At 33.4% G+C, this 14512-nt stretch overlaps 1 protein-coding gene across 4 annotated transcripts in view; it reads left to right on the top strand.

Annotated features, from left to right (window-relative positions):
- LOC111058609 (tensin-2) overlaps positions 1-14512 on the top strand; it is a 433706-nt gene that overhangs the window by 229639 nt on the left and 189555 nt on the right. For all 4 annotated transcript variants that reach the window (XM_039433079.1, XM_039433069.1, XM_039433097.1 and 1 more), the window contains one exon: positions 6224-6298. In XM_039433079.1, the coding sequence (XP_039289013.1) occupies positions 6224-6298 (75 nt within the window). The remainder of the gene's footprint in view (positions 1-6223; positions 6299-14512) is intronic.

The following is a 14512-nucleotide window of genomic DNA, read 5'->3' as shown; positions in this document are numbered from 1 at the left end:
GAAGAACTATCAGACTGAAATACAATAATTCTCAAACTATTCTAACCAAGTCTCTAATTGAGAAATAACTGAATATTTTTATCAATATAAATAGAGATTTTTTACCCGGCACTACATAATCCTAATACTGGATGATCCAGCCGGGGGTCCAGGGGGCGGAGCCACCTTGCAAGACGGAGAAGGCGAGCGAAACGAGCCTGCCGGCTAATTATTGATATTTTGCACCGAGAGTAATTGTGTCATTAGACTAAGCAGATAGCTCTCTCCCTCGCCTCCTCCTCAACGTTGGCAGATTGTTTCAGGACGATGTAGAAATCTAATAATTACCAAAATATTTATAATTAGTCCTGACAATATATTATTATTCTATTCCATTCTTGACGAATAGAATATAATTTGTTATTATTAACACTTTAACAGGAATGATAAACTAATATTAAGGTGCGTACAGACTTTCGCTCTGCTCCGCAACCGAACGTCACTCCAGCAGAGCGATTAATGATCGACCGGCGAGCAACAGTGGTTCGACCGGAGAACGCGAGAAGATCTATCTTCCATAACGTTCATGATGGGTGCGTGGGCGGAGCGACTGTGGTTCGATGGTGGTACGAGGGCGGTACGAGGGAGGAGCGTGCTCGGTGCTGGTTGGAAGCGCGAATATGTGTACGCAGCTTTATATAGGATATATTGGGAATGCTATCCACTATAAGAAGCAGTGATAACGCAGAGGATCAGCAATGCTGTTGTCCTATCTATTCCACTGACGTGGACTTCAATACAGATAGAATATGTATTTGAATGATATTCAATTCGCCATTTAATCCAGTACTACAGGGAAATAATGCCGGTCCTATAATTCATTCAATTGTCATTGATATCTGAACTGAATTTCAATATTATTTTGAAGGAGTTGAGTTTCTGTGGCTGCGGGAACTCTGAAATTGAGTTGCGAAGAACAACTCTCCCGAGAGTAATTGAAAGTTTGCAGCAGAATGAACAGTGATTTTATTCAAGTGATGATATGTGGCGCCTGCAGCCCGCAGCTCTATTCGCGGCTCAAGAAACGAGGAAGTTTGTTGTTTTTTGACGCTGCCTGTGATTGAATCAGCAAAATGATATTCATGGCTCAACATATTTTTGTGCTGCTTGTGAGATATTTTTGTTGTATATGGAAGGTTGCTGTACATCTGTACTTCGGGTGATCTTCTGGAATAATGAATGAACTGGAAGAAGGCAATTTGTTTTGCATTCTCTCCAAGACATTTGAATTTCATTATTCCTGTTTTAACTTACCTTCAATTCTTAATAAATCACGAATCAATTTTCTATCTTATTCTTCAGGTATAGTTCTCTGATAAACTCAGTACTCTGATAAAGGTGAAGTCCTGAACTCTTATTCGTGTGGTCTTTCAGTTTGAGGAATCTCTAATTGCATGAAGAATTTATTATAATATCTTCAATTTCTATAACTACAGAGAGTTTTAGAAAGAAAGTCATTTAACTAATGTCTTCTATTTGAGTGTATTTGTGTGTAAAGGTGAAGTCATAAACTTTTATCTGTCTGGTCCTTCGTTGGGGAATACAGTTTTGGAAATCCTTATAAGAATAATGAAGAATCTATTTTTGTTATAAAAATGCTGCTGGTAGTTGTGGAAGTGAAATCATTCAATGAATGGCTATTTGATTTAGTGATCAACCTTGAATAATTCATGAAATATTTATCGAATGATTAGAATAATCATTAGATTATGGAATATTATATATTCTGTTCTGTACCACTATTTATTTACAATTTGAATTGAGTATACATTTTTTAGAGTACCTAATGTTTTATTCTATATCGTGAAAAGCATAAGCATCCTATACTTGGTGGGGCCTTCCGCCCTTCGTCCTTCAACTATCCGAGTAAACATCGCACTCCTCTCATAACTTTCCAGCTTCTCAAGAATATATCAACTTTTCTCATCGAAGAATTACAACCGTCTCAGATGCTGAGTGTACAGCTGCAAAAAAAGGCCATAAATAATCAACTTTTCTCTTAAGTGAACAGTAAACAAGTGAGCAGACATTAATATCGGTTATGGAGACGGAAAAAGTTTCTCGTGATGCTGATGGTGTATCGAATAAGTTGGCTGCGATGCAACCACTAAAGTGCACAACAAATAATAAGCCGTTCCACTGTGTTTTCAAATTATAAGTGTTCCACGAAGGACTTCTCTCTTCCCTTTTCAAGTTCGCTTCCATTGTATACTCAAATAAACTCTTACTAAACTCTAAATAAACTTACATTTGTTTAATTAATTGGTAAACCAATTCCACATTATTAATGTAGGTCATACTTGAAGCGTATGAGTTTGTTTCGAAGTGAGTTTTTCTCTTGATATTATTACACATTCTTGTTCACAAATCAATATCAAAATTGTCTGCTGAAGCATTCTTGGAGAATGTTGAGTGAGGATAAAGGTAATTTCACAAGACATCAAATAATTATATGAGTGAATATTGCAAACTTTACAACAATATTTTTATCATACTTCTTGCTATACAGATTTGCAGGTACGGATCGATATAGATTTACAGGTTTGCAGATCACCTGTGAAATAATATATCATTGATCATTGTTCATTCATTGAAATACGTCCAAGACTAGTGGAAGAGCTGTATTAAAAGTGATGTATAACTTGTGATTTTCAAATTAATGAATTTAATGACTTGATTTAGTTGAGTTCAATAGCAAAGGATTATCTAGCTCACCAATCAATTGAATAACCACTCTCATCTCAGGTCAATTATCACGTTCGTAACCCATAATTATTCTCCATTCCGCCACTTCTATAATAAACTGCTATCTTGATCGCCAAATGATGAATACTCACGTGAGACGGATGCATGAAGGAAGGCATAAGCTTCATGCGACAAGAAGTAAATTACTTGATCGAGAGGATTGTTCCCAGAAGACCGACCGACTTAATGACCTGTCAGCCAGCAAGTACTGATAATTTATAAAAATATATATGTAAAACTTATCCTATAGTATTGAGGAATAAAAATAAATCGTACACCATAAACAATTTGATACATATATTAACAAATATCTCAAAAAATAAATCAGAGCAAAAATATATAGAGCGACAGAAATATATAATATAAGACAAAACAATAATCGAAATCAATAAAATATCACAGGCTAATACTATTCATATAAGTTCTATAGCACGAAACGCTACCATGTGCTTTCATTTTTATGATCATATGCATTTATTTGCATGTAGCTTCGATATCAGCTTGCTGATACTTGTCGACTTGGACAATTCTATTTCGAATAAATTTCTTAAATCAGCATGATAAATTGATAAACTAATAATCCAAATATATATATTGAATTCTATGGTTTCCAATAGATTTCTTTATAATAAATATTTTTTATCTCAGGGTGTGTTATTCGGCACCTGACGGAATAGATAGATCAATTCATCTAGTGAATCAGAGCTACATTATATTATCGCAAATTATATTGCAGAAGTTAATGATCATATGAATATTGTATTAACAGCCTAGAACTTAGTATTCTTTGATTAATGGATCTTTTGATATATGGATTGATTCGTTACTATCTAATAAAATACCTTTTATACTATCTTTACTTGCGCAAGTATTTTTACCAAATTCTTAATTTATAAAAAACCCTTTCGACGAGCTAGCTTTGATTCTTATTTCATTTCGAAGCACTGAGGGCGCCCTATCACTATTTCGAATATTTTTCACTCACATGCTGGAATTTTCTATGAGCTACTGATGTCAATCCAAGCTCCTGGTGGTCCTGGATTATTTGTAGCCGGAGTCGTCTCTTCCAAGGGGTTAAAAAATTATTTAAAAATGACTTCTGCTTTACATTAGCATCACAAAGTCTTATGAAAAAATTAAATAATTCGATTTACTTTAAGCTATCAAAGGTATAGTAAGATATTACGCTCTATAATTTTTGGTGACAACTCATGGTGGTTGTCGGCAGGCAAGTGTCGAAGTTCTCTTTTCTCATTCACAATTTTCATTTCCGATTTCTAAATTTACATGAAATTTAAATATTCTGTTCCTCCGCCATTCATGGCTCAAATAGACCATACCAAACTATTAAATTATTACTTATGTTACATCTTTAATAATTTATTTGCCTTTGGGCCGTATACAAACATAAACTGCACAATAATAATTTATAAATTCTTATCATTTGTAGAAATATATACAAATATATCTGAATTGGCTCACTATTTCCGCCTATCAATTGCCACTATTTGATTGGTGCATGCAAATTATTATAGTATTCATGCGCCCAGTAACCTCCTACTTCCTTAATACATTTAATTATTTTTGTTTGGGTTTTTTAATATGCTTTTTACATGCAAAGTAATTTTTTACAGATTATAGGTTGTTTCTCATATTACAATATTTAGCCACGTGGGACGTTTAGTTCCTCAAGTTGAATACTGTTTCGCCACAATAAGTTTCTGCCAAGGTGTTTGGTCAGATTCTACGTTATGCGACTCGGTCGATCATTAGGTCGCCGATCAGTAGATGTTTTACGCCTAACCTCAAATTTTCAATATTTTATATAATATTATACAGGTAGCAAAAATTATTTTCATTTCTATTCGGCTGTTGTACAATTTAGCCATGATGCCTGATATTATCTAATCTTTAACGTTATCATCTTTGGCGATATTAGCCTATTATTTCACTTAGACCTATAAATTTCTTCAAATAGGAATTTTTATTTATCCATTCGGATTTTGTAGATTTTCTAATATTCTTCAGAAAATGTGGTAGTTAGTACTCTGTCACTCTAGAATTTCTAAAAGCTCAATCTCCTAGAAACATTCTTCATAATGTGATAAGTAGTAAGTAGCCGAGTGAGTCATAAGTAGACAAGTTAAGCAAGGAAGGCGTGAGTACTAGGCCTCATGACGGTAATGCGTTATAATATATGATGAAGGGAAGCATTATCCGGCCGGTCGTCATCTTACACTCCGCGACCCTTCTGCGTCACTTTGCTTGATGCTCAGTCACCCAAAGAAGCAGCTCTCTTGCTGGCGTTCGCTCATCCCCATTTTGCACCTTGCTCATCAACGGTTGGGCATCATGCTTCATCGGGTTGATATCCACCCTCCTCCCCTTTGCTTGCTCATACTCATAGCATCAGCTATTTACTTCCTCATACATCTACTCACCATCAGTGCTCACATATCACTTACATTAGCCATCTTGTGTGAAAAGATGATTAATGATTTGGTGATGCATCATTATACCTGTAGATTTTTGAAGAGGAAGTTTTATTTTCCTCCTACACATTATAAGTAGTTTCGAGGAGAATCCAAATAGGTTTTTCTATTTCTGTGGTTTGGAATAATAAAATTGGTTTGGTTTTATATTACATGCAACACTTAGCCTACTCTAATGTGGATACATCCTTTCTTCAAAGAATGGATTGATCATAGCCAGTAGCTCAATGGAATACCAAGAAAATAATATTAATTTGACGAATTCTCTTAAGCAGGCAACTTGTGCTCCTAACTTTCTATTGAATAATTAATGATAATACAGAAAAAACCATTATTTTAAATCAGTTGGTAGTTTATTGAATGAGTAATTGTACTTATTTTATCTTACGGAAACTGAGCTAGTGCTCTCATGCATTTTGGATGATTTCTCACTTTTCCCGGATAATTTCATACTAATTAGAAAGTCCGATAACACAGAAAAAAACTTCCTACTTTAACTTTATTCGAATGAATGAATAAACAAACAAACACTTCTCAAAAAGTAGATTTGATATTGTTTCCAATTTCTTATTTGTGTTCCCTATAGCCTGCCCTTTGTGGGGACATTTGAATATAAAATAATATGTAAATGTAAATAATATTATAGCCATATGTGTAATAACCTAATCTTGATTTGGGAGAGAAATAGCACAAGGTTACCTTATTTTTTCTCTTCCTATCATTTTGATTCTGTACTTATTGTATGAATCAATAAAGATAAATAACATGATAAATTACTAGAAAGTGGTACATACACACTTGACTGATTTGAGCAATCAAATTTTCTCTTTTCTTGACTTTTCACTTTCGGAAGACTGGTATGAAATGGAAAAAATAATTTATTATAAAATTAAATCTCTTTCCAAGTCCTGATCGTGGAACTCATGTATTGCTATTGCTTGTTCCAGGATTGCCCACGATCGAAACCTGTGCTTTTGGTGATCTCTTTAGCTGGTATTAAAGTATGCAGCCCCGACGGGAAGGTGAGTCCTAAATAATATCTTCTTTGAATAGTAGTTTTCAATTCGCAGAATATAGTTACATTAGGATTTGTAGAATCTATTCACATCGTGCAGAAGCAAAATCAGTCATTAATTTGGGAGGAACAAGAAATAAGCATGATTGTAGGTTATCAATAATTATGTATTTCTGCTTCAAAATTCATTTGTGAAATAATCATAGCTGACCTTGGCCTACTATATCAAATCTCTAGGACTGTAAATTATCATAGCATGGTATAAGCATCCAGAATGCTTCCTTTATTGTATTGAAACATAGTTTCACGTGCTTCGACTACCGATTAAAGATAGAACTAGCTCAGAAGTATCAGTTCAGAAGACCAAGGATACATTCATTTATATTGGTGGACGAATACAAGGACTTAACTCATAATACATGATTTTGGATGGAATATCGACCTTCTTTTTGAAAACGGCCCGGTGTAATGGAGCTATGCATAGAATTATTTAAAGAGGAGGCAGTAAAATGAAACAATTTTCAAAATAGTTTCAGATGGTTTTGAGCCACATCTGAGTTGAGTTCTAAGTACGTTTGAATTTATCGTCTATCATCCTCTGCAGGAAAACATTCAAAAGTAACAGCGATAGCAGTCTAATTCAGGCTAGGAACACTAAGCTAAATGTTTGAACTATCCGCAGTGTACAGGCAGGAAGTAAGCCCGCTCGTGGTTTTCGTTTCCAATAACGTTGCAGCAAAACGGAATTAAAAGAGCACAATATTTGCAGTGCACACAGCCGGAGGACGTAATTGAAGAGCCACTGTACACAGAAACACACAGCACACCGCTCCAGCTCAAGTTCCCTTGCTCTTATATCGTGTGCATAAGGTAAAGATGGAGTCGAAGCAAGGAGGACTCACAGAGGTAACTCCTTAAGATTGATGAATAACTTGTGAAGTCGTTATTGATAAGAACTGCATTCAAACTTCCACTCTTTGAATGAGCAATTTTAGTCCCTCTATTCCCTCTGACTATACATTACATTTTTTTCCTTAGTTTAGAGAGTTTTCAATTGTATTAACAAGCTTTCGATCCTATAATAAGGCTATAGAACTGAATTTTTCAGGCATGAATAATGAAATATTGATTTATCGTGACTGTATGGAACAAAATTTGATGAAAAATCAGAAATTAGAAAAGAAATATAATTGGTTCAGATACTGAGAAATAAGAACTAGAACAAGGACTCATTACATTACACTACATCCCTTGTAATTTATAGTTCAAAATAATCACAAAGAAGAGAATGATGATCGTGAGAAGTCTAGTCCACTGAATTTAGCTGGAAAGCATGATATCTTCTCATGGATAGTTCACCACCAACTCCATCTGATACCAAGAGAAATGTATGATTCCCTAGCGTTGGGAGTAGATTTCAGAAAATTTTTGACAGGTGTTGAGTCTAACTAGGGCTAGTCAACAAGACTATCTACTAACATCGTGGAAACGCTGCGTAAGTAACGTGGATGTGGCCCAGTGGCACATTAGTAGTGTTTTATGTTTTACAAATCGGATGAGTCCAAGAGAAATGCAATAAGTGGAGAGGAGAAATTGATTGTTTGGTGCTCAGTGGAAGATTTTCTTTGCAATCGGTGGCAAGCACTGGTGGCTGAAACTGGAACTGTATTGAGAGGGGAGCACACCCGATGTGACAAATAACGCCTGCTGTTCCCATACCTCTTCTGTTTCACCCTCCTCCATCGCCACCACGGCCTCCTACTTTTCCTCATCTCACTTTTCCACTTTCTTCCTCGTTTCAACCTATTCTTTTTCTTTTTCTCTATTTCTTGTTCGTCGAGAGTTCTTGATTGCAACTGACCGCCCGCATAGCACTCTTGTGCCGCTTCCTTTTTCTCGATCCTGAGACGACTGTCGCATCGGCCAGGAGCAAAGGTCATCGCACGAAGAAGCTCGTAAATGGCTCGATTAATCATGACGTCCGAAAAGTATTGTCCCGGCTCTCCGTCACTCTAAGAAAAGGCGAGTAATCTATCAACTCCACTACTAATATCTTCGGCCGGTCAACTCCTCGTTTTATCTTTACTCTCACTTTTTCTAGTCGCCATCTCTTGCAAAAAGCATCTGTAAGTGCCCACCGCAGTGTAATAGTACTCCTTGAAGTGAATCGACCCTGCAGAGAGTGGCTTGATATCAAAAAAGTGAGGCTCTTCAGAGATTCGTTGTAGTAGCTGGAAACATTATGGTCCATCCATGATCTGCTGGGAATAAGATAGAAAGTGAATAATGATTGATTAATGAACTGAAAGAACCAAAAAGTTTGAAGCTCCAATGTTTGATCATATCTATTAGTTATACAAGCTGCAAAAACCCTTGATCCCTTCGCCCAACACGAATGAGCTCATATTTATTCTCTTCTCAGCATTCATTCAACTTCAGTCAAGTAGCAGAGTTTCATGCTTCATATACTTTCTTATGAATTCATGATGGAGCTGTGAATTTTTTAATCATATTAAAACCAGTCACACTGACTATTAATTTTTATCATATTATCTTCTAACTTGAAATTTTTATACCAAAATCTTTCAGAGAAGTTCTTAGCCGCTTACTATGAAAAATACACTACATCCTTCTCACTCATTGCACTATATTCTTCATTCATTCTTAAAACTAGTAATTCTGTGAACAGTAGACCTCGCGCAGTTATAAACTGCAGCCTCCTCTTATACTGTTCATCAGAGTAAATCCTGTCTGTATGTCGTGTCGGTGAGATATCGGTGTGAAAACGGCTAATGGCTGTTGGGGTTGGTATATCAAAAATGCTAACATCAAAAGCTAATCTCCTTCAAGACATTCTGTCAACAGGACAGCCCGAGTTCAAAGCAGAGAAAGTTCGAGAGACAATGCTATGTTATTTTAGTTATTAATTGCATGCGTTATTGCACACAATCAACAGTTCATTTATTCATTTATTCAGAATGGAGACAACGGGTTTCCCCGAATATGTCTCCTTAATAATAAAAATTGTACAGATACAAATTAAAAATAAAATAATGATACGAACTTATGCAATAATAAATAATACAAACAAAAAAAATACCACCTGATTCAAAAATTAAAAATTCAAAGATTTCAAAATAAAACAAATTGAGAATTCAAAATTCCAAAACTTATAAAAAAAATTGAAGAATATAATAACAAATAATGAACAAAAATTTTATTAATAGAATAAATAACATTTATAACTGAACGACGTCCCAAACCATATTATGCACCTCCACACTGATACACCAACTATTTATTTGATCAGATCATGCTTACACAACATTTAATCCAAAGTTACGAGTCCAAATCTCGTAATCGGACAGAAAAATTTGATCTCGCCTTTTTTTAGATCATAAAATTCTGAATAAAATGAGATCATTCGGAACTCTCTATCTCCAATGAGTACTGAGTTATGATTTTACAAAAATGAGTAAGATTTGAAGGAAAAATCAATTTTGATGAATTTTAGTTTTTGATCAACAATATCTTCCGATTGTTAACATTTAGATGTATAATTCAGAATCCCTCTGAGCGTATTTTTGTGCTCTACAATCTGAGATCAGGGAGAGCGCTCTATCTCGAATAGATTTCCAGGTACACCTGACAACAATGTTCCTTGTATTGTGAAAAACACCTTATTTTCAGCTTCAACCATCATCACCAACAACATTGTCTTCACATTGATATTTCGCACAATGACATGAGTTCCTGTGATCATGTTCTATGAGAATCACCCGCTAGATGCATTTCATTTCAGTATTTCCTACTGGAGAGGCGCGCTTAAGGACACATCAAGGATCAAAATTTCAAACACTTATAACTTTCGACACAATGCTCAGATTTAATCGTACTACACTTCATTCTCCTTGGTTTGTCAAGGCGGGCCAGAATTATGCATCATGAATCAAATTCGGTTGGAAAATGAAAAATTTATTGTTGAGTGTACTTAAGCCCATATTCCAATACACAAAAAATTGCCGATTTCTATATTCAAAGCTGCATGTCTTGTGAAATACTTCTGATAAAATTTCCAAATCAAGTGAGGATGTGAAAATTGTCCTCCTCTACCCACTCTAATTAATAATACTTTCGATTCCAGTACAATTCGAAAGTTACAGGAGATTATAAAAATGTCGATTTCAGTTTTTACATTTTTTCGTGATTTTACTGTTGATCGAGAGTTTCTAAAACGAGTCAGATACATCAAAGAAACTCACGATTGATTTCAAATTGTAGAAAAATTCATCCTCTACGAGCTCAGCTGCCTAAAATCCATCTTGGATCACTCTGGCATATCACAGAACTGCCAAAACTGTTGATATGAGAAAATATCTACAATTTCCGGATTTTTTCAACAATCAAATCTCTCATATTTTTTCATGAATCGTTTACAGCAGATGAAAGAAAAAAGAAAAAATGCTAATTCACATTTCAAGATCAAGTAATGATTTTTATAATAAGGGGTTACAGAGATACAGAGCTTTGAATATAGAAATCGGTCATTTCTTGTGTATTGGAATATGGGCTTCAGTACACTTAACAATAAATTTTTCATTTTTCGACCGAATGTGACTTATAATGCATGATTCCGGACCGCCTTGACGAGCCGAGAAGAATGAAATGTAGGTAAGATTAAATCTGAGCATTGTGTCAAAATTATAAGTGTTTGAAATTTTGATCCTTGAGGTGTCCTTAAGCGCGCCTCTCCACTAGGAAATACTGAAATGAAGTGCATCTAGCGGGTGATTCTCATAGAACATGATCTCATGAACTTATGTCATTCTGCGAAATATCAATGTGAGGACAATGTAGTTGGTGATGATGGTTGAAGCTGAAAATTAAGTGTTTTTCACAATACAAGGAGCATTGTTGTCAGGTGTACCTGAAAATCTATTTGAGATAGAGCGCTCTCTCTGATCTCAGATTGTAGAGCACAAAAATACGCCCAGAGGGATTTCGGATTATACATCTAAATGTTAACAATCGGAAGATATTGTTGATCAAAAACTAAAATACATCAAAATTGATTTTTCCTTCAAATTTCACTCACTTTTAAAAAATCATGACTCAGTACTCATTGGAGATAGAGAGTTCCGAATGATCCCATTTCACTTAGAATTTCATGATGTGAAACATTTAAACATTTAAACATTTAAACATTTAAACATTTAAACATTTAAACATTTAAACATTTAACATTTAAACATTTAAACATTTAAACATTTAAACATTTAAACATTTAAACATTTAAACATTTAAACATTTAAACATTTAACATTAAACATTTAAACATTTAACATTTAAACATTTAACATTTAAACATTTAAACATTTAAACATTTAAACATTTAAACATTTAAACATTTAAACATTAAACATTTAAACATTTAAACATTTAAACATTTAAACATTTAAACATTTAAACATTTAAACATTTAAACATTTAAACATTTAAACATTTACACATTTAAACATTTAAACATTTAAACATTTAACATTTAAACATTTAACATTTAAACATTTAAACATTTAAACATTTAAACATTTAAACATTTAAACATTTAAACATTTAAACATTTAAACATTTAAACATTTAAACATTTAAACATTTAAACATTTAAACATTTAAACATTTAAACATTTAAACATTTAAACATTAAACATTTAACATTTAAACATTTAAACATTTAAACATTTAAACTTTAAACATTTAAACATTTAAACATTTAAACATTTAAACATTTAAACATTTAAACATTTAAACATTAAACATTCAAACATTTAAACATTTAAACATTTAAACATTTAAACATTTAAACATTTAAACATTTAAACATTCAACATTTAAACATTTAAACGTTTAAACATTTAAACATTTAAACGTTTAAACGTTTAAACATTCAAACATTTAAACATTTAAACATTTAAACATTTAAACATTTAAACATTTAAACATTTAAACATTTAAACATTTAAACATTTAAACATTTAAACATTTAAACATTTAAACATTTAAACATTTAAACATTTAAACATTTAAACATTTAAACATTTAAACATTTAAACATTCAAACATTAAGAGAAATGCCAAACCGTCGACTTGAATCTCAGACCTAACTTCGCTCGGTCAATAAATTTCGTTAGAAGTATGCCAGTAATATTAAAAATTAGTTGGATCTGTTTTTTCGATCACTCATCTATTAGCGTATATTCAACAATGCAAAATGTAATAGAACTTCAATTCAAGTTACCTTGGAGTTATAGGTATGATGAATATCGTGATTATTCGTGTCGATACGTTTCCAAGAAGGTATCACCATAGAAAAACAATAGTCTTAGCGTAAACCTTATGCTATCGTTTCTCTATGGTATCACCCTATATTGAATATTATCAAATGCGAATTGAAATATAAAAGTTCTATCGCAAATAATAATTTACAAGATTTTAATTTTCTACTTCTACTTAGTTTTATCACTTACAATCTCTTGATTCCTCAATATATGATGTATGATTCATGAACACGTGGAGACAATAATTGAAATCATGGAAAGTAGCCTAATTATTGAAAACACTATAAAATATTGATTTATCCGTATGAAAAAAATGAGTGAGTGCACATGTACAATAAATAGTCTGAGAACTCTTGCAAACTCATTTCTCACCAACAGATTTGAATCACATGAGTAGGAAAATATATTTTTTTATGAACATCAATACATATAGTTTTTGACCTATTATGACGACACTAGGTACAGTCTATAATATTTTGAACAATAGTTATTGAAAACTATACTCACGTGGAGCGCTTTCGGATTTTTAAAAATCCATTTCCAACACTCTTATTGAAAATTGATTGAAAACCATTTTCTTAGATATTTGACTGTAGTGTCGTCATAATGGTTCAAAAACGAATTATTAACTCGCAGTTCATCATTACATGGATAGCAAAATAGATGAGTATCAAGACACTATTTTATGATTATTGTACAAGTTGATAGATTATGATGTAAGATTGATAAAAACTATCTCATTACGATTTGGAACATGTTATTAGGCTACATTACTTTACATTAACTTGAAAATATAATTCCGTAGGAGAGTATACTGTCTTGTGTTACAAGAGTCCGCAAAGAAATCATCCTTCTATCCCGAGCAATCTCATCCATAAGCAAACAAACGCAATGCGAAAAATAATAAAAAAGCAAGCTACAAGCGTGAGCTTAGCTGAAGAGCGTTCAAGATGAGGCTCTTTTGTCTGTTGAATAAATAAAATCTTTTCTTTTGGCAATTTTATCGGACCACAGCTCGTCGCTTCAAAATTATGGTAGCCAGAACATTAAAATAGCGCCATTACTTTTTTATACACTGCAGAAAGAATTCTCTGCCAAATCTGTCCAATTTATGTTTAAAAATTCAGTCACACCAAAATAGTAGTTCTGATTTTTTTCTTCACCAGGGCATGAAAATTATTTTGAATCCAGTGTCAGACAATGATAAATAATTCTTAAAACTCACTAACATAATTTCATCAAAAATACAAGTTACTGCTCAATAATTGATCTATAATCTTATCAATCCTTAAGTATTAAAAATTCAACATACGCTGTAATCACCAACTCTAAATCCAATTTACAGTAATTCATCAAATTAATGTTCAGCCATTGAGTAGACAATATAGATATATAATTCAGTGATTCTAGAAAATGAACCAAACATAATCAATTACAATCTTAGGTAAAGCCCGGAAATTACAAATCTGTCTTCAACATCTTAATATCTGCAATGTAAATTATTATAACTTCCGGATAGGTATTAGTGAGTCAGAGAGAGATGGTGTGTAGGAAATAGAGTGAAGAGAGTGTGTTAATTATGGTAGAGCTATCGAGAGATTTGTATGTTTCAAAGAGGATGGAAAAGAGTATAGGGATGATAATTTGAGTGAATAAGAGAAAAACAGATATGATGAGAGAGTTCAAGAGAGACTAGAAGAGATTTTGAGAGTTGGAGACAGAAAGACTGAGTGCGAGAGAGAGAACTGTGAAGGAAGGGTGCGAGTGAGAGAGTGGTTGATGTGTGGTATGGCTATTGGAGCAGGTGCGAAGGTGGCGCTGTAAAAGCCCATCCATCACCAGGTGTCGTCAACATGCTGAATTAATAGCCTGCATTAATGCTTGAC

The sequence above is a fragment of the Nilaparvata lugens genome, chromosome 1 (assembly GCF_014356525.2).
Source record: "Nilaparvata lugens isolate BPH chromosome 1, ASM1435652v1, whole genome shotgun sequence".
Taxonomy (NCBI): Eukaryota; Metazoa; Arthropoda; class Insecta; order Hemiptera; family Delphacidae; genus Nilaparvata; species Nilaparvata lugens.
The sequence above is the reverse complement of the archived record's forward strand: the minus strand, read 5'-3'. Positions and strand labels throughout refer to the sequence as shown.